This window comes from Notamacropus eugenii, chromosome 1 (genome assembly GCF_028372415.1).
Source record: "Notamacropus eugenii isolate mMacEug1 chromosome 1, mMacEug1.pri_v2, whole genome shotgun sequence".
Lineage (NCBI taxonomy): Eukaryota > Metazoa > Chordata > Mammalia > Diprotodontia > Macropodidae > Notamacropus > Notamacropus eugenii.
In genome coordinates, this window is record NC_092872.1 from 391,767,752 (window position 1) to 391,795,487 (window position 27,736).

A 27,736-nucleotide genomic window follows, 5' to 3' on the forward strand; every position below is an offset into this window, starting at 1 on the left:
AGAAGTAGTATGGGAAGCACAACATTCATCTAACTTGCATTTAGTAAATACAGTTTCCTGTTATTAACACATTGGACAGTACATCTCCTTAAAGCTTTCCAAAGATAAAACTTCATCCACTGACAGATCAGAAAATCAAGAAAAAACAATGTCACCATGCAACTGTATAAATTTACATTTTTTTCCTGTCACATTTTTATTTTAATTTGTTCCCCTCTGCACAGTCATAAATTTGATTCATTTAATAACAAATACAAAACCTATTGCTGCCTTAAATCATAGATATTTTGTCACAATTTTTATGTGGGCAAAATTAAGAAAGCTAATATTCTTGGCAGAGTAGGATTGGAATTAAGGGTCTTTTCTTCAATGTATATTTAAGTTATGGACTTTTCACATTCTAAACTTTTTTCTGTCCTTAGAGCATTAAACTCAAAATTATGCCATCTCTAAAATAATGTTGCCTAATTCAGCTTATATATAAATAATTCTCCAGTCTGATTTTTGCCATCAATTTTCATCTACCAGCATTTAATTGATTTCTCTCTTCCATCTTATCTCCTTGCATTCTCTGGCAAGGTTATGTGGAAGATAAAAAAGGCCATAAGACCAGATTTAAAAAAATATAAGATTAGGCAATTCACTCTGCATAGATAGTTCCTAAGAAATCATAAATCTTCTTAGTGATAGTCTTCAGAAAAGTGAAATAACAATGATACTTTCATGATATATTTTCATCTTATAAGTGTTCAAGCTAAATATAAGTATCATAAGTCATAAATATTATAAGTAAATATAAGTATTACAAGTAAAAGATAAAGAAAAATTTAAAAACAGCCAATTATATAAGTGGAAAAATAAAAGCATTCAAAGTCATAAAAGCTAAACTTTTATCCCATAGATGTCACTTTACTGTCTAGTATTAAACAATTCACTTACCTTGAATGAGGCTCAGTATTGTAATTACAATAACTATTGCTATATGCCTTTATCTTTAAGAAAATCAATTCAGCAAACATTTATTTAGGAACTCCTAAGTACAGGGCTTTTCCACAAATACGCAAACAAACTAGACACTGACATCATTGAGTTTACAAAAAGCTGTGGCTGTCAAATGAAATGATATATTTTAAAATCCTGTGAAAACTTTAAAATGGTATTTTAAAATCACAAGATTTGTTTTCTTGTAAGCACATTATAAATGTTCTAAATGATCATTATAAACCTCTCTTTCATTGCATGGAAGATGGCTACCCACAGGAAGAAATTGTTTATCAATGGAAGCGTAGCTCTGTTGAAGTAGGAGACACAAGGTCTTGGAGGCTCTATCAATTTTCATTTGTTGGACTAAGAAATACGACTGAGGTGGTGAAGACAACTTCAGGTAAGATAGTAGAACCTTTCTCGTTAAGAAAGATAAAGCAGAAAAGAAGTTGGAGCTATCCATAGCATGTGAGAATATGTGATCTGTTTTATGTCAGTCTAAAACGTGAAGCACTAAAATCCAGGCTCAATAAAATTATTCTAATTCCCTAGAGAGAATTGCCATTGGAATTTGGGTAATTTAGTTTTAAGGAGATTGATATCATCATGTGTGCATTGAGAAAGAGGTTTGTATTGTTTCTTACAATAACAAGTTGTAATCTAGTTATTAAACACTATTGTAGGATTCATTAGAACCTGCCATGGCTATTGTAGATTTACCCTCACTTAAATGACCTTTATCAAAAGTATACATTTAGCGTTTAAAACAATCAGCCATTAATGACTACAAAAACATGAGTGGTTGCTAAATATGAAAGGACTCATAATTTTATATGTTAATGAAATAAGATAAATAAGTATTATTTTCTAAAAGAAACTTCTTAAATTTTATCTGAATGTTGTTAGAGAGTTGTATTTAATTCATTCAGAAAAATGATGCTTTTGATATATTGTTATGAGAGGAACCCAAATCCACTGAGCTGATAATACTCTAATCATCGTTAACTCAAAGAGTAGTTTTATTTTTTCCATTAGTAGTTTGTGTTCATTCATACAGTCTTTGCTCGAGCTTCTGCAAGTATAATAGTAGATTTGTGAGGTCAGATGAATTTAGGAATATAGTTTTGAGTTATTTCCATTAGCAGAGTGAAAGTAATAGAGTTAGTCAAAGATGTAGCCCATGAGGTTGCTGTCATCATTATGTCACTCTGAATAACAGAGTATTTCTAGGATTATTACATAAGCTCCTGGTTAATATAAATTTAGCCATAGTGATATAACAAGTCTGAAGGTAAGTATGAAATTACAGTGTTTCATTTCTAAAGATTATTCTTTCTGGCATTCAGGGCCAGTTTAGAAGACGAAATAATATGACACAAAGGTGCTAGTCAAAGTATACAAGAGCTCACAATGCCTACAAGAATGTGGCACTGTAGAAAAGTGACCCAGGAATGTTACTTCTTTAATATTTAAAGGAATCCATGATCTCAAAAGTTACCTTTCACTGGTGTATACGGCAAACCTCTATCTTTTTTATTCCATTTAATTCTTGTTCATGTCTTTTCCATATGTCAACAACAAAACAAAAAGCATTTATTTATCACCTATTATGTGTCAGGGTAAATGGGGACACCAAGAAAGGCAAAAACTAAAGCAAAATTCCTTGCTCACAATAAAATGGGGGACATGATATGCAAACAACTATCGACAAACTAGATCCTATCAGGATAAATAGATGGTAGCAATGGGTTTGGACTGGGAAAGACTGATTGTAGAAGGTGAGATTTTAGCTAAACTTTGAGGGAAGATAGGGAAATCAGGACATAGAGATGAGGAAGAAGAGATTTCTAGGCATGAGGACCAACCACTAAAAATGCTCATGGTCAAGAGATGGAATCACTTGTTCAAGGAATAAAAAGAGGCCAATATCATTGGATTGTGCAACTCATGGATTGGAGTAAATTGTAACAAAACTGGAAAGGCAGAAAAGACATAGGTTATGAAGTGCTAAACAATGGATTTTTTTTTGATGCTGGAGGAGATGGAAAGCTGTTGGATTGCATTAAATGTTGGTGAGGAGTGGCATGGTTAGACCTGAACTTCAGAAAAAAATCAATTTAACAGCTGAGTTGATGGATTGGAGTGAAAAAAGACTTGAAGTCAGGGGTCCAACTAAGCAACTATTGCAATAATCTAAGTGAGAGGAGATAAGGGTCTGCAGGCCTAAACCAGGAAGGTGTCATTGTCAGAGAAGGAATTCAAGAGATGTTACAAAGTAGAGTTGACAGGATTTGGCAATTAATTGCATATGAGTTGGTAGATGAGTAGTGAGAGAAGGTGAGAAGTTTAAGACAATACTTAGGTTGTGAACCTGGTTTATTTGAAGGATGACAGCGACCTTGAAAGAAACAAAAGGATTGGAAAGAAAATATAGCTTGAGAGAAAGATGAGCTCAATTTGGGCCATGTTAAGTTAAAGATGACTATGAAATATTCAGTTTAAAATGTATTGTGAGGCTAAAGGTCTGGGCCTGGATATATGTATCTGGGAATCATTAGCACAGAGATAATTGAATACATGGGAGACGATGTAATCACCAAGAGGAATGGTATAGAAGTAGAAGGGTAGAAGGTACAGATAGAGCCTTGGGAGATGCCACAGTCATAGGGAAAGACCTGAATGAAGATTCAGCAAAGGAGACTGAGAAGAAGCAATTAAATAGGTAAGAGGAGAATCAAGTAGAAAGTAGAATCATAAAAACTTAGGGAAAGATTTAATCAAGGAAATGAGAGTGTGACTGAGAGTTTCAAAGGCTACAGACAGGTTCAGAATGATGAGAATGATGAAAAACCATTACATTTCATAATTAATAGATCATTGGTAATGTTGATCATTGAGATTTTGTTTGAATGACAAGGCTTGTAGTCAGACTGTAGAGAGTTAAGTTCTTCCCATAGGATATACTCAATGGTCTGGAGGTCTTCCTCTTGTTCTTTTCAAATTTTGTGAATACAAGTATGATCACTCCATGTTCTATCTGTTAATCTTTAATCATCTTTTTTCTGGTCTTAAGTTTTTGTAACATATCTATACTTGTAAAGTAGATATGAATTTATCAAAATGAAGCAAAACATAATATTCAGTTCTTGGTCCAATCTAACCTGATAAAACATTGCTCTTTCTGAAGATCTTCCTATTATGACCACAGTTTTTCTTCATAAGAAAATTATAATGTTGCCCTTTACATCTCTCCCAAACTCTAGCACAATTCTTGCGATAGAGTGAGCAGTTAATAAATAAAGGTTGTATTGGTGAGAGTTGTTGATTGTAACAGCATGGGCACAAAGGGAGGGGATGGGACAGGTTGTGTTGCTTATATATTCTAATCCTTCATCCTGAAGGAAGCAATCAGAGGGCCTTACTTTTATGAAGGAAGGGACATTAAATAAAAAAGGAACTTGTTCTAAATGGTCTCTCAGAGGATTCTGGCATTATGATCATCCAAAATAATATTTCATTTAAAAGAAAAATCTTCAGCACCTGACAATCTGTGGACAGCATATTCATAGTACTTCAACATGAAAGACACATCTTTTACTTAAAGGGTGAAAGCCCAAAGTGCCTCTAATAACTATATCAAGATCAAATGGACAAATGAAAATGGGTTGCAATACTAGAGTCCCATAATATCTTGTCGCTGGAGACAGAGACCACTTACCCTCAGAAAGAGTTTCTCTATGAAGAAAGTGATGCACTTAAAGTACAAAGAATAACTATGCTCTCCCAAGACTATTAATCTTTCTCAGAAATTACAGAGATACCCTAATATGGCAGATATCAGATTTCATATTCTATTTCATGTGTGCACTGAGTATAAAGATAGCCGAACATCCCAAACTTCAGCATTCATTTACACCTTGCTCTCCTAATATTTTGGCACAATTCTGTGCATGATTTTGCCATTTGTTTGATTCTGCTTGGTGAAATGGTAGAATTTTGATTTGATATAGAAAGATTAGATTGCATAAGAGGCTAGAAATGATCGTATGGGTTAATTTAATGCTACTGCCCACTATTCTGATGGTCTATCCATCCTTAACACTTCCTTCTGATCTGGTCAAAGTTACACCCTCTCCTTTTTACAAGTAATGCCAATAGTTATTGTGAAAGTTATGCTTTTAGAAAACAGTAAATCAGAGATAAAGGTCCAAGTTTAAAAATAAAAGAAATTGATAACTCCTTGTAACAGAAAAATATTATGTAATCATAAAAAGAGAAATTAATAGTATCTTCATTCTAATTCTTTAAAATATTGATCTAAATAGGATAGCAGTTTGATATCCCATTTGATAGAACATATTCATCAAAAAAAATGTGAAGCAGTATGAGTTAGTAAGACAGGGAAAATACTAACTTTACAATCAATAACCTTTAATAGTGGGACTGTTAGTATGGCTCATCTTAACTAATTAAGTAAGCAAGCGTAGACTGAAATAATAGAGATTACTCAGTCAGTCAATACAAATGTATTTAACACTTAGTACTGCCAAATACTCTCCTAAGAGCCAGGCATCAAAATATAAGCAAAAATAAAGATAGTTCCTGGCCTCAAAATATTGCATTCTTAATTGGAGAAATAGAACTTAAAATAAAACTGATAAAGGGTAGGGGTAAGTTCCTATTCTAGGATATGTTGGCAAAATATTGAGCATCAGGAGTAAAACCAGGAGAAGAAGGAAGGGAGTGGAAAATGTATGACAAAGGGATGTTTCAAGGTGAGAAGGTCACAAGTGATAAAGAAAGTTCCAGTGCATTAGAAAACGTATATCACTTCTCATCCTTGGTCTAAGCAGAGGAGTCAATTCTTTTTAGTCTTCCCTATGGCACCCTCATCTGAAGTACTGTTCTTTTTATGACACTTGGTTACAAGCATAAACAAAGTTGACAGCATGTTCTGATCCCTAATTGATTTTGAATAATGTCTGTAAATTTTGCTCAAGGAAACTCTCTGGAAAGGGACACTACAGACATTGCATTCAAATATTTGATATTCGAACATCAATATCAAATATTTATTTGTGTGATTAAATGCCATAATGTAGAACTTAGTCAAAGTATAAAGTACCATATGAAGTTAACCCATGCTTAGATAGGTATAATTTTGGTGTTCTGTGGTTCTTCTGGGACTGCATACTATAGAAAGTCAATCTAGAATACTAAGAGGTTATATCTGTACTTGAAAAGACCTACAATCATAAAATATTTCACTGAGTGGGAGTGCTTTAAAAAACAAATTGTACCACATAGCTTATTGCTGCTGGGGAAAGGGCAAAAAAGAGAAACACATGTGATTAAGAAGTGAGGCATACTATGTGCAATGTGATAGGTTACCTTTTCTATAGCTAACTCACAATATATTTCTTCAGTGTTTGGGGAAGCCTACTGTTGGAAGCTCTGGAAAAATCAGTGACTTCTCCGAGTACATCAAAAGGAGAAACAGGGTTGTTCTTGTTATATACAATAAGAGTTTAAGGGAATATCGGGGGGAAGGAGCAACTCTACTAGAGTTTTTAAAATGTAAAAGAAGGAACTACCTGCCATTATTCTCACTTGTTTTGTGGGATAAAGATCATCCTTTCCCTCCTTGAATGTTAATATGGCATGGGTGGCAGCAAGAATTGAAGAATGACTAATTGTGCTCTTTTGCCAACAACTTCCAGAAGGCTCCTTCCTTTGGGAGGAATCCAGGCCACATGGTCAGTTCTCTCGGGAAGCACAACCGCCAGCACTTAGCCATTAACACAGGACTGCTAGAAAGTAGGCTTGCTGGTAGCTGATTCTTTTGCCAGAATTGTGAGCAATCATTTGGGAAGTCTCAATAGTTTGCTCTATGTTTTTTAAAAGACTTCTTGATGTGTTTTGCTTTTACATTACAAACATTTACAGATTCCTCCCACTTCACAAGAGGTCTCTTATTACAAAGTAAAACAGTTAAGTAAAACTAATAACATACAATTAATAATACAATAATCTCACCAAAAAGTACATGCCAAACTTCAAATCAATGGCAATCCCCACTGCACCATTAAAGAATGTGTGTGTGTGTGTGTGTGTGTGTGATTCTATTTTCTCTCCAAACCATGCCATAGTCCACTGGAATAAAAAAAAAGAAAAGAAAGGAAAAGAAAATTTCTGTGTTCCAATTCTTGCAGTAAGTGTACCTAAAGTATAATGCAGATCTGTTTTTCTACTGGATCACAAGAAACTGGGAAGGGCATGAGAATATTAATAGGGAAATGTTGCATATGTTTATTTGGAGATTGAGTCAAAGTTCTAAGTAGGGGAAGAAATAAGCCTACTTTATGGGGGATTTACAAAGCATCATTTGCAAATAATTATTTTACATTTTAAACCTTAAACCAAATGTAGAGTATTCTGAGTCAAAGTCAAATGGCTGAGAATGGAGAACAGTTTGTGCAGTTAGGGTCACTCCCTAACTACAACACTGGATAAGTGATGCAAAGTCTCTATTTCCTCTACCTTTAAGGATGGAAATTAAATCTTGGGATCATAGATTAAAAGTTGGAAGGGACCACAGAAATCCCAACGATGCATTTTATAAATGAGGAAACAGGGGCCTAAGGAGGCAATGACTGAACCAAGGTCAATCAAGCCATTAAGAACTTCACTGAGTACATAAGCATGTTCTCCAACTCCAGAGTAGGTGCTCTTTCCCTTGTACCATTTTGATGGTTTTGGACTCCTTTGCTAGAAGCAAAACATACAGAACAAAAGAGGTGAGAGACAGTCAATGTATTAGCAGTATGACTTAGAGGACAGAGCACTGCTCTTTAGAATCACAACGACCCAACTCAGGCACTTAGTAACCTTTCTTGACAAGTCACTTAACATTTATGTACCTCAGTTTCTTCATTAGTAAAAGGAGTCTCGGAGGTCCCTTCTGCCTCTTAATACATGATCTTATGTTCATAAGACTAATGGAAGGCTGCATGATAGAGTACAGAAAATACGCTGAATTTGGAGTCAGACAACCTGGATTTAAATCCTTGCTCTGTCACTTACTACTGGTATGACCTTGAATAACTCACCCCAAAAGCCTCAATTTCTCTATCTGTAAAACATAAGAATTGAGTAGATTATTTCAAATATTCCTTCTAACCCTAAATATCGTTTTACTACCATATTCTGGTCAAATTCAACTAAATGTCAGAAATATTTACTTAGTGCCTAATATGTATGACAGGCAGAATGAACTTTATCTTTGGACTCTAGATAACCATCTTTAAGATTCAAAGTTTTAGAGAAAATGCTGACCTAAATTGCTTTAGGAGTTTCATCATCCAGGATGTCCCAGTACAGATGAAACCACATATCTAACCTCTATCTCTTTCCCAATATATACAACATGATATAGAGGATGGAAGTTATATTCAAATTCAGGAAGATCTGGGTTCAAGTGCTGCCTTTCTCATACATTGACTGTGTGACCTTGGACAAAACCTCTCAGTGCTCCCAAACAACTCACTAGAACATTAAGTTACATTAAGTTCTGTTTTATACTCTCAGAGGGAATTCATCACTATTACTTCCCTATAGAAATGAAATAATTAGATTTAAGCAGAATACAGAAGAGATGGAGAGAAATATAGGAATCATCTGCTTCTTGAGTATAAGTTGTGATCTACTTTGTTGAGGCGAGTTTCATGTTGATGTGATTTAGATTCATTTGTATGTTTTCTTTACAATTTGACTACACATTGACAGACATATAGACAGTAGAGGATATGCAAGGAATAAGAAAATATTTCATATAAGGAAGAATTAAAGAACAACTTGGGGTACATATTCTAAAGAAGGCATTTTTCTTTTAGATGTGACTATTTTTTAGTCTTATTTTTGTTTTTATGTCATCATTATTTTCCAAAATATCTATCCTTTGTTATAAACCAAGCTCATCCCTCATGAGAAAGAATGAAAAAAATATATAGAAAAAATAGTTTAATGAAACAAACCAAACCATTAGTGAAGCCTGATTATCCTATTAATTATCCCATGACTACTCCAGGTTCAACATCCATAATCCATCACCTCTTCAAATATGGGACCAAAGCTCATTTTCCTATCTTTAAGATAAAATTTTAAGTGGAACATAGTTTCTGTTAGCAATGAATTCAAGAGCTTGTCAATATGGAGTGAAGATTAGACACCCTATGTAGGCACAGAAACATAAGTAAAATAGTTAACGGCTATAAGGGTGAACATATAGGAGGTTTTAGAGAGGGAAAATGTGGCTTTAGCAATTATGTAGTGAAATGGAATATATCAAGAGATGGTGAACTACCTACCACTTGAAAACTACTGGCACTTTATCAAGTAAGAGGTGATCTGAAAGTCTTCACTCAGTTTCAGGCTTTAATAATTTAAAACTGAACAAAGACTTCTGGGACACCCTATATCTTTCAGAAAAGATTCCAACCGGAAGTAAAAGGATCATAAATCTAGAAGACAGAAGGGGTGTTAGAGATAATTAAGTACTATTGACTCATTCAGCACATGAGGAAACTGAGGTATAGAGCAGTAAAGTTCTTTTTCCTGGTTTTCACAATGATCACATTTTATCCACCATATCATCTAACTGCCTTATTCATGTAGAATAAAATGATAATAATCTGAACAATGATTCACTTATGTACTTCTTTCCTCATAACATTTCTATGGAGCAATCATTAGATAACCTCCAAAGCCCTTTCCAACTCTTAAATTGGTTTGTTGAGGAAAGCAGCTTGATTCTTTCAAACTGCAGTAATTTAGATATCTTTGTAAAGTCACAGTGCACATATTGCCCTGCAAAAGCCCCCAACACATTTGACTCATCATTTGAGTGGGTTATTTATGAAAAAGGCACATGATAATGATATTGTTCTCTGAAGATGTTGAAAGAATTAAACTGTTCACACTGTGCATTAGGAAGAAAAGAAAAAGAAGAAAAATGTGCCACAATCAATGAAAAGGTCTACAGTCATCCCTTGAGTCATTAGAAATTGTGAATCTATTTTAGTCAATACTGAACTTTTAAAACAGAAGCCAGTTTACTGAAAGAGCTACATTATATCTTATAAATAAATCAGGAGATAGCTGAAGAAATGGTGGGTTTTAATTTTCTTAGGGAGTTTTAAGTTTTGCAGAGAAGCAAGAAACAGTAGTGTTTGGGTAGGAAATAGGGTGGTTCAGAAGAAAAAAAATGTGAACTTGGAGAGTTGCTAGGCATTGGGCAAGACTGCTGACCTTCCATCTGAGGTTGGCTAATAAAAAGTTGTGTTATCTTAAGCATGTCAGTTTTATTTAGTAGGAAGTGCAAAGAATTTGAGGTCAAACTCCCAGTTCTACTGTTTACTACTAATGTAATCCTTGTAAATTCAGAATTTTGTACTTCATGTCTTTTGAGTATCATTTGTTTCCTAGATATATGATCCTATTGTCCCATAGTCATCACAATGTCAACTCAAAGTTCTGAACTTCCTTTTCCTCATTGGCAGGATGAATTTGTTGGACTAAATAAATTCTAACTTCCCTTACACCTTGAACATTATAACTTTGGCGTTTTGTCTCAAGTCTCGGTGTCCTCATCTTTAATTTTTTAAAAGGTTGTTCCTAACATCTCTAAAATGAAAACCAGCTTAAATTGTGAGAGGTTTTCCCCCTATTATCACTTAAGTCAACCTCCAGAGATCACTATGACTGAGTATATTGCCAAACTTACTAGCTTAACAACTGTTTTCTTCTTAGCACATGCTTTCTTCTTTATTTTTAAAGGTTTCCCTAAAGTGTCTTCTTTTTTCACTCTGTAAGAACTTAACATGTTTTCTAAACAACTTTAATGCTGAAACACAGCTCTTGACCTTTAAGTTTTTTAATTTGAGAAAGTTGTATTCCTTTCTGAGATTTTCTTTGTTCTTAGTAAAGCCAAATTTAATGGCAAATGGATTTCACTTTAGATGTCCTGTACTTCAGTGCTTTCACAAACACTATATCTACCTACACATACACACATACATATAATAAAATACATATATGTATGTGTATATTTCTGTACATGAATGTGTGCAAATTTATGTGTGCATATGTGTGTACATATATATGTACATACCTATATATTTATGCATGTGTGTATAAGAATATAGATATATACATTTATATAAGTGTATTTTTTGTGATTGTTGTTCACTCTAAATCTGTGATTTCACTTATGTGGGAAACTGATTATACAGAAACTTTCTCCAGATATGTACATCTTCAAAGACAAAGAGTATTTCAGGTATGGAGGACAGACATTGCATATACAGCCAGGAGCTGGATTATTGGGCGCTAAGAACAGAAAAAGAAGTGGCTAATTTGGCTGAGTTGTAAAGTATACAGAGTGGAGTAAAATGTAAGAAGACTGCAAAGGTAAAATGGAGTAAGATTATGAAAGGCTTTAAAAATCAGAGGATTTTAAATTTGATTCTGAAGGTAATAGGGACCCACTAGGGTTAATTGACCATGGAGATGGCATGGTTAACCTTACATTTGAGGAAAACCATTTAGGCATCTTAATGACAGATAGATCACAGTGAGGAAAGATTTGAGGCAACTGAAAGGTTATTGTCATAGTGCAGCCATGAGGTAATGGTTACTGTTCAAGGTTGTTGTTGTGTGAGCAGAGACAACAGGACCTATGTGAGGGAAACTATGAAGGGAGAAAAGAAAAGACAAGATTTAAAACAGATTATATTGTTGGGGTGAGTTTGGATGAGGAAGTAAGGATGACACTAAAGTTTAGTTTGGGTGCCCAAGGAAATAGTTTAGCCTTTGTCAATAATAGGAAAGTTGGGAAGAGGGAAAGGTTTTGGAAAAACATGAGCTTTGTTTTGGCCATGTCACATTTGGGATGCATATAGTACATCTAGTTCAAGATGTCCAAAAGGAGATTGGTAATGTATGACTGTAGTTCAGTAGTGAGAGTGCAGATACATGAGTCAAACTGGAAATCATGCACTTGGAGACAATAATTTAATCCATGAGAACTGACAGAATAGATGGAGAAGAGAAGACTCAGGACAGATCCTTGGGGAAAACTCACATTTAGTTGTATTTTGAATATGGATATTGCTACATCTGAATTTTATTTTAGTCTATTATGTTACAGCATAACTGTTCATATAGGAAAAAAATTCACTTGAAATAAATTTGCATAACTACCATTGACTATAATTTAGAAGACTAATATGTCTGTTAATATAGAGAAACAGACGGGGAAAAATAAACCATTTTTTTCTCAGTTGTTGATGCCTCCTAATTCAATTAAATGACCAATTTCATTGCTGCTAAAAGCAACCATTTCAGTGGCATTGATAATCATGAAAGATTTGTTCTCTTTTTCCTCCATTTCTGTTCCACTCTCCTCTACTCTGCCTTTTGGTTTTCAGCATTAGTAATGTGGTATGAAAACATTATAAGGCTAGGGACATATTAGACCTATAAACAAAATATTCATAAAAATTTATGATGATTTTAGCTTCTCATTTTTCCCCTCTGCTCAATTCAAGTATTTACTAATGGTGACATTAAAAAACAGTAACAGCAACAACTTGAAATTAATAGTTCACATTTATAAGGTACTTTTTATTTTGTAAAGGAGAAAGAAATGTTTTGGCATTTTGGTTCTTCTCGAAGTCTAGATTTGTTTTGTTCAATCATTTCAATCATGCTCAACTCTTCATGAACCTGTTTGGGGTTTTCTTAGCAAAGATACTGGAGGAGTATGGAATAATTCCTCCAGTTCATTTTACACAGGAAACTGAAGGCTTAAGTGATTACACAGGATCACACAGCTAGTAAATGTCTAAGGCTAAATTTGAACTAGACTGACTTCTTTTGCAATCCTGTGTATCTTATAGATTTAAAAACGTTATTCTGAGATGGGATACATGACACCCCCAAAACAGTAAAGAATCCATTATTTAGAGTAAATAAAGGTCTTTTAAGTATTGTTTAAGGGCCAAATAAAGAACAATAAGATTCAAAATGCAAATAAATTAATTTATCTAAATTGTTTTCCACACAGGGTAGAACTAACTGTCCTTATATGACAAAACTATGAACATCTTAATGAGCAACAGTCTACTAAGTGTTCATTTCTGAATGGAAAAGAGGCAGGTTAGAAAACGGGAAAATGTATAATTACTGGGTTGGACACTGTTATCCTGTCACTACACTGAGTGAAATAAACTTATCATTCCATTTCCTTAGCCGATGTTTTTATATTGTCCAGCTCATGGTTAAAAAACGGAAACTGGACCTTTAAATCACAGAAATTTGAAGCTATATTTAAAGATCTTGTTAATCCCATAGCTTTCCAAATGAGGAAAATGAAGGATTGAGAAGTGAAATGATATGGCCAAGGTTATAGGGTTTAGTAGAGTAGTGACAAAGATAAGACTATAAAGTACAGGCCTGCTGGCATCCAGTACAATGCTCTTTCAATCAGCTATATTATTTCTCAAGTTTGTATAATGCAGAATATGTAGAGTTGAATTAACCTTTTTCTTTAAAGATAACTTTAAAAAGAAGAAAAAATTTATGAATTACATTCTGTATAAGACTGTTGGTGTCTAAAGACTTCTCTCTAACTTTTTTTCATTCCTTTCCCACTCTTCAGAACTATGTAGTCAAAGCTTTGTTTTTATTCTTCTGCATGTCACTGATTAGCAGTGCCACATTGCTAATTAATGATTTATTTTGCTTCAGTTTCTAAATACACGCAGATCTAAGGACATATATCAGTTGCTGGGAATCCCATCTGCATCAGAACACAAAGTTGAGGATTTGCTTTTGTCTTATGAAAGGAGATGTACTCAAGTAATGGAAAGAGCACTTGAATGGGAATATGGGGACCTATGTTCTACTTCCATTTTGGTCACAAAGGATCATAAAAACAGAAATGGTTAGAACTGCAAGGGAGCTTAGGGGCCATCTAGTTCAATTTCTATTTTGGAGGCAAGGAAGCTTAGAACCACAGTCACAAGATAGTAAAGCTAATTACTATTGTTGTTGGTAATGATAATTTCAAGCACTTTAAGGTCCATGTATTGATTCACGTGTGTAATCTTATTGGTCACAGCAGGAGAGTTTGAATATTTCTTCCCTGATATCACTTCTAGGCTCTCCTTCTTCCCCTTTCAGGCTCACCATCACTCAGTAAACTTTCCTCCTCTGAAGTTCATTCAATTTTTTTATATCATTCAAACAAGATTCTAGTGGCTTTTGCCTCCCAAACTCCTGGTCATTCACATGTCTTCCTTAATGAGTAAAATAAATATTTTACCATCATTCCCTCTGCCAAAGCTCCTGCCTTCATACTAAGGAATTTCAACATGTGTACTGATATCCTCTCAAACAAGTTAGCCTCACAATTCTCCATAGTAGTTCATTTTTTATGACCTTATTCCTCTATATCACTACAGTTAATAATAATACTACTAATAATAACAATAATAATAGCTAATATTTATGTAATACTTACCTATTACATGCCAGGTAGTGTACTAGAAGGTAAGTGATATCATTATCCCCATTTTACAGATGAATAAAATGAGGTAATTGAGATTAAGGGATTTGCCTAGGATCAGACAACTCATAAATGTTAAAAGGCATATTTCAACTCAGGTCCTGCTGATTCCAGGTATGGTACTGCACCACCTTGCTCCCCAAATAGAAATGGCAATGTCCTTGACCTTGCCACCAAAAGTGTTCCACCTCCATGTTCATGAACTCTAAAATTCCTTTTTCTGGTCACATTCTGATTTTATTCCGTCTCTAACTGCTTGTACCTCCAAATTTTCGTCATCTTACCTGTAACCTCCATTCAATTTTCATTTCTTTCATAGGCAGTCCCTCCTGCATTGGCTAAACTCACTTCCTTTCCTCATCTTGGTCCCTTGGTAAGCCAATGCAACTCTACACTGTTCACTTCTAAGTCCCTTGTCTCCTTATCCTGCCAATCCCCAATCCAATTCCCACAATCAGCTGACTCTTTTAAAGTGCAGTTGCTCCTGAATTAATGACAAAGTCATTAAACTATTCTGACTGGGTCCACTATCAATTTATGTCATGTAATATGAATTAGGTCATTCCTGAGACAAAACAATTCTTTTATACCTAATCAATCCACCATTTCACTAACCGTAGTGAGTTTTAAGAAGCTTTTCATCCCTCTGCATCCCTCTCATATAGCTGATATTTTTATATTTGACTGAAAAAAATTGAGGCCATTTTTCAAGAGCTCCATCTTCTTTCCACCTAATCTCACATCATTTAGGTGTCTTTCACTATTATCTCATCCATTAACTCTTCTTTTACATATGCAGGTAACCCTTTTCTTTAGCAAGACAAATCCCTCTACATGCTAAAGTGATCCTGTTCTGCCCTGTCTTCTCCACTAGATTGGTCCTCTATCATCCTTACTATCTCACTAATCCTTTGATGACTCCCTGTCTACTTACTGCTTCCCTACTGCCTACAAATATACCCATATTTCTCCTATTGTTAAACCGCCCTCACATGACCCATCCATGCTTGCTAGCTATCATCCTATAGCCCTTCTACCTTTCATTTTTAATCTGAGGTCATCTACAATATGTACTTCAACTTCCTTTCTTCTGTCCTTAACTTTATAGCATGGTTTCTGACCTTATTGTGAAAAACTACTTTCTCCAAAGTTATCAATGATCTTTTAATCATACTTTTGATAAACTTCTTTTCCCTGATACATTCTTTTCTCTAGGTTTTGATGTCATCCCTCTCTTTTCCTATCTGTCTGATAACTTCTCAGTTTTATTTGCAATATTATCATTCAATTCACCCCTCCTAACTCTGGGTTTTTTCCCAAGGCTCTCTCCTGCATTTTCTTTTCTTCTGCTTTTATATTATCTCTGATGAATTCAACTATCATCCTTTGGCAAATTGTTTTCCTTGCCATCTTTCCTGACCTCAAGTTTCACATCTCTAACTGCTTATTGGATGTCTTAAGGTCAATATGCCCAAAACTGAATTCATTATTTCTCTCACCTAAGTGACCTCTTCCTTTTAACTTCTTTGTTATTTTCTATTGTGCCACCCTTCCTTCAAGTCATGCTGGTTCACAACATTGGTATGATGTTCAACTGTTCATTCTCTGTCAAACACCATATAGAATGCTGTTGTCTCTATGTCTATCTCGTCTCTCATAAATACCACCTCTTCCGACACTGTTACCACCCTGGTACAGACTCTTATCTCCTCATGCCTGGATTATTTGTATTTTATGTATAAATATTACAATAAAATGCTGGAGAAAGAAGGGAAATAAAAGAAGCAGGCAGAACTACAACTAGGTGAGGAGGAATTCAAGACTAATGCTCTAAAGCACATGACAAAGGCAGTTCACCAGATACATCATTCTTTCTTTCTGAGTATCGAAGGCTAAATGCCAAATAATGGCTTAGTGTGACCTGCAATCCCATTTTCTTTTGTGCCTAATTCTTTTTTTTATTCTAGGTTTCAGTTATAAAATGGTAGTGCATATCTTCTCTGCCTGACAAGGGTTTGGCCAAAGCCTTGGACTACTGCCCCAGTGCAGCTGCTATGTCTGCTATCTTCAGACCAGACTATTGAAATAATCTGTTGATTTGTCTCCCTGCCAAAATCTTCTCCCTACTGCAATCCATTCTCTACTCAGCTGCCAAATTGATTTTCCTAAAGCACAAGCAGATCTGAATATTTTAAACATTTCTCCATTCAATAAACTCCAATTTTGTCTGTATTGTCTTCAGAATATAAAATTCTACTTTGACTTTTAAAGCCTTTCCTAAGCTGTTCCCTTTCCTATCTTTCCTGTCTTGTCACAACTTACTGTCCTCCATGTAGTTTGCTAGCCAGTGTCATTAACCTCCTACTCTTCTTCCCTTCTGACATATCACCCCCCAAATCTGGACTTTTTCATTGGCCATACCTCACATATGGTACTCTTTCCTTCTTCATATCCAATTCCTGGCTTCTTTGTCTTCCTTTAAGTCTCAGCTAAATTCTAACCATCTGAAAGAAGCTTTTACCAATTCTCCTCAAACTTAGTTCTTCTCCCCTCCCAGATAATTCCAAAATTACTCTTTATATAGTTCATTTGCACATAGTTGAATACATTTTGTATGCCCCATTAGACTGTGAGTTCCATGTGAGCATGGGAGGGTTTGTTTTGTTTTGCTTGCCTTGTATCCAAGAACCTATTCCAGTGTCTGACACATAGAGATCCTTGATAAATGCTTGTTGACTTGACTTAAATCAGGCACTCTTCATATTTCTCTTCTATCTCCTCAGTAAATTACCTGAAAACATAAATAATCTGCTTTACAAATGTGTGGAGGATAAATTTAGGAGATAGAGTCAATATATTATATAGTCTAAATACAGTAAAGAAAACCATTGTTTTATATCTGGATTCAGAAATCAACTGCATATAAGTAGAGCATGTGAGAAACATAACATAATATTAGGTCAAAAAGACCTATCATTATAACAGAATTTTAAAGGCAATATCAAAGTTATTGAATGATAGCCATAAAAAAACTCATTTGATCTTAGGTTGCATTGAAGCTTACTACTCAAAATGATACAATGACAGTGTTACTGTACTTTTCTCTGATGGAAATAGGATAAATCAAGATTAACATGTTCTGTTCTCAAGTTGCATTTTTGGGATGCCACTCGTTTGTTTGACTCTGTTCATAGGAATGTGATGTGGGTAACCAAAGTTTGACACATAATGATTTGTTGAAGGGACTATGGATGTTTATCCTGGAGAAAAAGAGTCTTGGCAGGAGGGAAGGGGAGTAGTAGCTGTGAAGATTCATTAGATTTATTGTGTTGGGTATCAAATATCAAACCTAGGTGTGGTGGGTTACTAAATTATGGAAAGTGCTTGATACAAGGAAACACTTTTTCTTCAAAAATGGAATATATTGCCTTAGGACATACTGTGATCTTCATTACTGGAATCTCCATTACTCAAACAGAAAATAGATGGTAACTTTTGGGGAATGCTGTATATGGAACTCTTTCTTGGGTAGAGTTTGGATGTGATAACTTCTAAAACTTCCTCTAACCTCCAGATTCAATAACCTTATTACTCAGAGTTCAGTGCTCTTTCTCACATATTTCATAATATATAATCTATTACATTATGTTGGCCAACTCACTTCACTTCCTTGGGACTCCATTTCTTTCTCTGAGTGGGCAAGATGAATTTGCAGGTATCTTCCATGTATCAGTTTCTATAATTCTATTTTTGTACATACTGAGTAAATTTTATTCTGTCAATGAAATGAAATAAATCTTTGGCAAGGAATGATGCATTGAGTGTCCCTAGAATTCTTAACAAAGTTACATCTGGTTAAATTAAAGAAAAAAACAATAATTATATTTCATGTGGCATATCTGAAGTTTCCTAGTGAGAAATGTTAGAGAAATGTGACCAATAGCAGTGGTTGGCACATTAGACATGGTTTCAAATACACACACACACACACACACACACACACACACATACACACCTGGGGAGGAAAACGTTCAGAGAAAGGCCCGGGAGAGACAGGATGTTAAAAACATTTTGATGAATTGAGAATCTCGGGCCCTATTGCAATAATAACAAAGAATTTTAAGGAAAGAAGAAAAGAAATAGGATAAGAACATTGAAAATCAATTAAATCTGAAGAGGTGAACTGATATTTTGGGACTGAATTTGTAAGCTCCTTTGTAAAATGCCACTTAATTAAATTATGCTCCAATTCATCTGTACTTTAACTTGGATGAACAGTTTCTTGTATGATTATGTTACTGGCAGATATAAAGGTAAAATTGTAGTCCCATTGATTTATAACTTGAAAAGCCCCTTATGACTACTGAGTTCAATGTCTATTTTATAGCTGAAATTGAAGCTCACAAAAGTTCAAAAATTTACTTAATATCATGTAAGTAGTTAGAATCAGAGCTAAAACTTGAACATACTTCCTCTGACTCCAAATCTTTCCACTGAACTTCTTTTCATTGAACCAATCATAGATTCATGAATCATAAAGGTTCTGGAATTAGTTTATATCTTTAATGAGCTTATTTATACCACAAGCATATGGCATGCTAACTAGGTGGGAAGAGGTTATGGTCAAAATAGATTATTAGTGCTAACACAAGCCCCCTAGTCTAGATGCTTGATAATAAGGTGGACAAAAGCATTTTAGAATTGTTGTAAATAATATTGTGTTTACTTTTAAAATGAGCATGGTTTGATTTCCAGGGGTCTTTGCTTGATGTGTGTGTGTGTGTGTGTGTGTGTGTGTGTGTATGTGTGTGTGTATGTTGTCAGGAGTGGTTGGTTATCATCAGGCATGAGGGAAAATCCGTTTTTTCTGCTTTGGAAGACTTAGGTTTTTGGTTAAGGTTATTGATGTTTTATAGACAGATGGGTATATAATGATACTTCAATTACCCACCATCATCAAAAATGAAGACAATCTCAAAATGAATTTCTCAGTTGGAAGGGACTTGAGAAAGTATCTAGGTTAATGTCTTCATAAGAATATCATTATAGCCTAGAGATGTAAAATGTCTCTCCAGAGGGTGTTGAACTAGATGACCTCTGATGCCTCGTCTAATTTTAAATCTATGATCCCACAAACTTGAATCTGACCAAGGTAAAAACAGAATCAGAGATTTAGAGTTATAAGGAACCATGGAAATTTTCTAGTTCAACTTTCTCATTTTATAAAGAAGGAAAGTAGATCAAGAGTCATAATGTAACTTGTTTAAGATCCACATAAGTGGGAAATAGCAGAATAACAATTTGAACCCAGATTCTTTACCTGTAAATTCAGTACTCTTTCTGTTATACCATATTGCCTACTTCAGTCTAATTAATTTCAATCCTATTGTTTCCCTTCAACCAAGTAAAACTCTAGGGATCAGTCTTCTAAGCTGTGTTCTTTGCATTATGTTCCCTCATTCAATAGTTTACTTTCCCTTTCACTATATACATATACCTATGTACATACATACATAAATATGCATGTATAGATATATATGCATAGGTATACATATATAACATGCATGCATATACATATTAATGTGTGTATATACATAGATTCATACCGAGTCAATCATTTTAAATTGACCCTAGAGAAATGAGATGGAATCATTGGATCATTAGAGACTAACTTATGACCACGTCCTGTGGTGTGAGGTGGAAAAAGCACTAGAGTTGAAATAAGATCATTTCCTGGCTACTAATTTGTAGTATGACATAAACAAATTTCTCCACTTTTTTCTGGCCAGAGTAAACTCACCTAGAGCTTCCTGACAAATGTAAGGGACCATGAAAAGTTAAGAAAAAATTAGTCAAAATGGAGAACACAAGGGAATTATATTTTTCTTTAGCAGCTGCCTAAGGAGGTAAAGCAGTAATTATTTCAGAATTGCAAATATTTTGAAACTGAAAAATATGGCAGAGCTAATTGTTTTCACAGCAACATTTTTACCTGACTAAAACAAAGCAAGTGTGAGAGGCAGTAAGTCATGATAGGGGGGAAAATTGCAAGTAGCACTTACTGATCTTGGATCAAACCTCACTTTTGTCACATCCTAGCTATATGATGTTGGGAAGTCATGCATAATGGCCAAAATAATACTTGTACAGAGTTATCACAAAGAAAGTGCTTAATAAAACTTAAAGCACCAAATAAATGGGAATTATTGTTATTATTCAACAGTCATTTAAATAACTAAGACATTCAGGCACAAATTCAATTTAATCCACTAACTACTATATTTCAGTCAAGTTTTGACACTCAGATGCATTTGACTAGACTTTTCTTCTTATGGATAAAGCTCCTAGGTTTGTTATTTGTTTGACTAGAGACTGTAACTGATTGACAGGTTTCTTGATGTCAATACTATGCAAATTCCAGTAGGTCTACTCTCTACAGAGAAAAATGATGGCTCTGGGAATACAGGGCTCAGTGCCAAATCCTGACTGCTTAAGCTAATTCCATTCAAGTGTAGCATTTATAGCCAGGCTTGCTACATCTGCCCCTAAGGGTGCTAAGGAATAATCCTAAGGAGTTTGTGGTATCACTTTCCTTAAATGCCATTGACTTAGTTTCTGCTACTTACAGGTTCCTCTTACATTGTTAAAGAACAGTAACTAGTGCCCCAGACCAATTTAAACACTTCATATCAAATAACTTTTACAAAGGGATATTTATTTCAAAAATATAACAAGGACAAATACATAAACATTTTCCCTAATTTTTTGAGGGTATATGCTCTCTCGTATATCTCCTGGGTCTCTGGAACAAACGTAGCTCAGCTACTACCAAGTTTTGGTTTTTCATCAAATTCATGAGTAGAGAGGCAGCATTAGTGCTGAAAGAATCCTCATCTCAACTACTATGGAACTGGGATCCTGAAAGTTGTTCCTGAAAGTCACTACTTGCTCCTTGGGGAATAGATGCTACCTGGTCTCTTACCTGATGCAATGAGTGAAAGCCACTGAATTCCCTTAAAAAATGACCGAGCCAAACCAGAGCAACTAATTTTGACACTTTTTTTAATTCTGCCCAGGTCAGTCATAGAACATGGCTAGCCAACCAGAAGTAAATATTCAATGTCTATGCATGCTTTACCTTCTCTCCAAGGCATGTCCCTTATACTACATCATGCTTATCCTAGAAGGCTCCATAGAGTGGTTGCATTCATTTAGCAAGCTAAAAGGGTCTGCACCTGCACCAGACCTCAGTGAAACAAGGCTCACTCATTGACTGATGACTTGCTGCTTAATGCAGAAACTATTATGCCATGTACCAGAGATTCAAAAATATAATATGTCCCTTTCTCTTCTCTCAAATAATTTAGTCTGACTAAGGGTATCAGATAAATACAAGAATAAGCAAAATATGATAAGATAAAATGAAGATCCAAGTTCTTAGGGAGAATTTGAGATCACTTTTAACATGGGAAAATTTTAAAAATTCCTGAAAAAGGTAGTAATTAAGATTCACCTTGGAGGAATGAAATTATTTCAGTAGTAAGAAATGTGGCATAAATGTGATCCATTCAACTTTATAGGATAATCTGATCAAATATATGAAAACAGGAGAGTGATTGATGGTCTAGGGGAAGATCCACCAGTTCAGTTTGACTGAATGTGCATAGGATAGAAAGACTGGAAGAGCTTGATTGTGTAAAGTTCTAAATGACAGATTAAGTTTGTTTTTGCCTCCAAATGGAGTATCTTTTAAGCAAAATTGAGGCACTAAATTTTGCTCAGCAGAGGAGTAACATAATCAGATGTCTTAGGACTTACAACTTACTAAGAATCATGACAAGTGGGGAATATTCTTATGATACTACATTTAGAGGTGGAAAGGAACCTCAGAGTTCCAACTTCCTCTACTTCATTTTATAAATGATAATTGTGACTAGTTTCCAGAGACATTAAGTGACTTTCCCAAGATAAGCCAGGTAGAAAGTGACAGAAGTGAGATTTGAACCTGGATCCTCTGATTCCATAATTATTGTTTATGGAGAAGGTAAGGAGAAAAGATTGCAATATCATAGGTTAAGCTGGTATAGAACTCATAGTTCATCTAGTCCAAACCACACATTTTATAGATGAGGAACCTGAGACATAGAGAGGTTAAGTAGCTTGCCAAGATCTCACATAGGTGGTAAGTGACTAACGCATTATTGGAGACCAGGTCCTTTGATAATAAATCTAGCACATTTTTCTCTGTACTATACTTGATATTTTTAAAAACCAATATCCTTGTAATATGAAAAACACTTTCAAAACAGTAGAATGACTTGAAAAGCTTTGGCTGCCCTGTTCTTGAAATGACTTCATTAATAACAACAAAAATAAGACACAAAATACCAACCCCATGCAAAATTCAATTTTCCAGATAGAAGAGACAAAGGACTTCTTAGATATGGTAGAAAATAAAATCTTTATCTTAGAAGTAGGAAAAATAATTAGATCATATTGAATAATGAATAGATACACAATAATGAAAAGTTAGGCTAGCTTATGTGTTTGCTTTGCTATTCAAGGGAAGGGGTAGGAGGTGAAAAAAACAAACCAGAACAAAAATATTATTATGTGAATTTCAAAAATCCCAACCCTGTATTACATTTATGTAAGAAATTTCTTTAAAAAAAAGAATTAAATGGTCTCAAAGATGATTCACTGACTCATATGTTCTCTTAATTAAGTAACAACATAATGTACCATCATTTTAGTATCTTCCTTTTTAAAAATTCTTCAGAGGTCCTGGCCATAGACTTCTAAATTAATGTTTTATTAATTAAATGAATTGTAATTTAATTCAGTTTTATTTTTATTTGACTCTGTTGAGATCTCTCCAAACTGGAAATCCTTAAAGGCAAGATATAACATAATGAAATGTTCACAAGCTTTCATCCTTTGAATCCTCCTCTACTCTGTTTTCTCATTCATCCTATCCATCCAATCAGTTGTCAAATTGTATACTACCTTTCTCTACAGTATCTCAGTCAATTGATCAATCAACAATTATTAAGCATTTACCAAGTGTCAGAAACTGAGCTACAAATACAAAAGATACAAAGAAAAGCAAAAAAACAGCCTCTATTCTTAAGGAACTCAGCCTGGTGGTGGGGGCAACATGCAAACAACTGTGTTATGAATAAGCTAAATAACAGGATAAATTGGAAATAATCAACAGAAGGAAGGTCCTAGAATGAAGAAACTTTAGGAAAAGCTTCTTGTAGAAAGCTGGATTTTAACTGAGACTTACAGGGAGTCATGAAAGCCAGACGGTAAAAATGATTAAGGGAGAGCATTCCAGGGAAATGCGGGAACAGCCAGTGAAAATACTTAGAATCTAAAGATGGACTTTCTTTTTCAAGGAACAGCAAAGAGCCCAGTGTCCTGATCAAAGACTTTGAGTGAGATTGTAATGTGTAAGGATAATGAAAAAGTAGGGGAAAGCAAGATTATGGAAGATTTTGAACAACAAACAGGACTTTATTTCATCCTGGAGAGAGAAGTTTGTTGAGTAGAGAGGTGACATATTTCCTAGTCCCTCCACTCACACAGTTTTCAATGTAGTTCAGGCCTTCATTACCTCTCACTTGGACTAATATAAGAGGTCTTCTTGTCCCAAGTCTCTCCCAACTCCAATCCATACTAGTCTACTTGTTTGTTCCTCACAATAGATGATGCATCTTTCATATCTACCTTTGCTTTTTCTGTCCTCCATGTCTGGAATACTTTCGCTCCATACTTCTTATACATAGAATCAGTGGTTTCCTTTAAGACCCAATTCAAGTGACATCTTCTGGAGATCTTTCCCCTTCCTTCACCCCCATATGTTAGTGTTTCCACCTAAGTCTATAAAGTCAGGCAAGTTCCTTGATATTTCTTTTCCTCAGTTTCCTTGTCTGTCAAATAAAAAGAACATCTTCTACAATTCTTTTGTTGGGAAGACAAAGATATGGTAGATGTCAAAGTGTTTTGAAAGTGTCAGACAACATTAGGACATTAATCGGTTCTGAAATTCCCTTGCATTCAAAAGAAGTTTATCCCTTGATCATTTTTTCAGGACTGAGAACAGTGGACTCATTTGCTGTGCTAAAATTAAAACTAGGACAAACTGTAAAGGAGATCTTTCTTCACATGAAAAGAGAAAATGACACAATTAGCAATCACATAAAAAAAGAAATCAATGTCCAAATTTACTTTATACTAGATTGGAAGAAACATATCTAAATCCAAGCAATTAACAATATTTCACATTTCTCTAGCAATTTAAGAATGTGTTGAGTCTGGAGTCAGATCTGAGTTTGAATCTTCTCTCTGCCACTTGTTATTTGTGTGACCTTGATCAATATCGTGGTCTAAATTCTCTTATCTTTAAAATGAGGGATTTAGATTTGATGACCTCTATTGTGCCTTTCAGCTCTAAGTGTTTGATTAATTTTCCTAGAAGCAGCCCTAGTTTTGATTATTATCCCTACTTTACAGATGAGGAAACGGAAGCTCAAGGACACAGAGTGACTTACTCAAGATTACACATTTAGCAAGTGTCCAGAATTTGAGTTGAAATGTCCTGATTACAAGGCCAGTGCCTCTGTGTTATCATCATACTATCTCTGAAAATTAGAAACACAGCACATTCAATAATATTGACTAATTATATACTAATCTATGATTAACTATGCTTCTTGAGAGGAACCATGTCATAGATATTTTAAAACTCTGAATAACCCCCAAATTATTTATATTTAGCTTAGGAAGATTTTCCAAATACTAACAGATGGTTTGGTGATAAGTCTTTTGGCAGACTAAAATACTTATTTTTCCAGAGTGCATTTGAACTAGCATGTTTTGTTTTGGTTTTTGGCTAATGACATTTCTATGAGTTATTACCATTATGCCAAGAGAGAAACTGAGGCCCAGAGAAGCTAATTGACTGATGACATATTTGTTAGGTAAAAATGGAATTACATTTATTCCTGTTTTCTTAACCCTTTATCTAGTGTTCACTAAAATCACACTCTGGGGCTAAACTAAAATGCATAATGTGTTGCCATTCTATGACTTTACATGAGTTTGTTAGTGGTGATACAGAGTTTTGGTTTAAGGAATGACTTCTCATTGTTAATATTAGTTTGGGGCACTGATATACTTGAATAAATGAGAGTTGACTGCAATACGCAAAGTCTTAGCTTTCACTGACAGGCATTAGCAATTTGGTTTAACAAGTTTGGCTAGTAAAAGGACTGTTCATCTCACATAAACTGGGTTTGCCTCTGGCAGATTCTAGTCCTAAATAAACAGATATGCCTGCAAAGTCATTCTTGCCAATTACATCCTGTCATTCATTAAGCATGACTGTTACTCATCATGAGGGTGACACTGAGTGTTATGGTAACCTACTTAGCCAAGATGTTGACTTTTCTAAATGTCCAAAGATTTACTGAAGCCAGTGAAATAAAGGAAAAAGGGGAAAAGACAGTCAGGCTTCACTTTGAAGTTAGGAGGAACTTTCTGAATTTTTGAATTTTTAGAACTGTAATAAAAAAAGAAAAAAATAGAAGTGGATTAGCTCACTACAGGAGGTATTAAGCACTCTGGACTTTCTAGGGTTCAGCTAAAGACTGGATGACCATTTGTCAGAATTGAGAGGAGATTCAGGGTTGAGTTGCAGTTCATTTCAACTGCATTTCAATAAAAGTTATTAAACACTCCCATGCATGAAGCACTATGATAAGTATTGGAGATAGAAAAAAATCTCTTCGCCTGGGGAGCGTACATTTTACTGAAGTTGAACTAAACTTTTTTTCTGAGATCCCTTCTAACTCAGATACTGTAATTCCATGACTCTGGAACTTAGTAAAATGACATAATTACTACTGAGTTCTCTGGGAAATGAATGATGTGCTATATACCTAGGAACACAGGAATCCCGTGTTTCTGGAAGTCTTTATGTAAGAACACAATTTTTAAACTATATATGTGTATGTGTGTAAATACATACATATATATATATATATATACATATAATAGAATATTAGAATGCAAATCAAGACATCTGAGTTCTAGATTTAACATTTCCCTTGACTAAATTGTGTGACTTTAGGAAAAGTATTTCCCCTTGACTGACTCAGTTTATCATGGGATCATAGATATTTTGCTTGGAGGGACTTCAAGATCCACCTAGTGTTGAAACAGGGATTTTACATGGAAATAATTTGTTCTAATGCTTCCAAGAGTAGCAGAGAGGGGATTAGGACCTTTTACTCTCTGGATACTACACTGGCTTTGATAATCAGGTTGTATCATTTGGCATTACAGTCTGATCTCCTCTTCTTCCCCTCCCTTCCAATAATATATATTATTAAATGATACAAAAGGGACATTTATTTTTTTCTGATGTTATATCTATTAACAGATCAAGGTTTAATTTAGAAAATAGGGAACAAGAAATTGTTTATCACTGTAGAGTAAGTAAAACTCATCTGAATTTAGGTAATTGATGTAGTATGAAGTAATGTTCACCTAAAATAATTTTTCTCCTATAGATTTCAGCAGTGATGAAACACTTGAGTATCCTATTACTCAGGATAAGTAGTCCAAATCCCTTCAACCATTACTTCTATGGTATGGTACTTCATCATTCTGGTTGCCTTCCTAACAATTCTTTCTAGTTTATTAATATCATCTCTAAAACTACACACAATATTCCAGATATGATATGAATAAGGCAGAATACTATAGAACCATCATCTCTCTAGGCCTAGATTCAAAGTTTTTCTTAATTCAGTCTATATCTTGATCTTCATCACATTTTGGGACTGCAAAATAAATGTGTATTGAACTTTTTACTTGTCTAACCACATTTTCTCTATCAAACACTTATAAGATGGTTTTTCTAGCCCCTCATGTAAAGCTTCATTTATCTGTATTATATTCACCTCGTAAGATTCAGTCTAATGTTCTGCTTTGTTGAACTTAGTTACTCACTTAATGTAACTCAGCATTCACAATATAAGGGTCAATTTAGTAGAGAAATTTTGAGTTTTACTGCCTTTATTTGCTGTTTTCAGGCAGCCTGAGAATAATTGTGGC

General features: G+C 34.6%; 1 protein-coding gene across 1 annotated transcript in view; it reads left to right on the forward strand.

The window, feature by feature from the left end:
- GABRG2 (gamma-aminobutyric acid type A receptor subunit gamma2) overlaps window positions 1-27,736 on the forward strand; it is a 126,593-nt gene that overhangs the window by 42,334 nt on the left and 56,523 nt on the right. Inside the window, exon 6 of the mRNA XM_072630900.1 lies at window positions 1,247-1,384. Within this exon, the coding sequence (XP_072487001.1) occupies window positions 1,247-1,384 (138 nt within the window). The remainder of the gene's footprint in view (window positions 1-1,246; window positions 1,385-27,736) is intronic.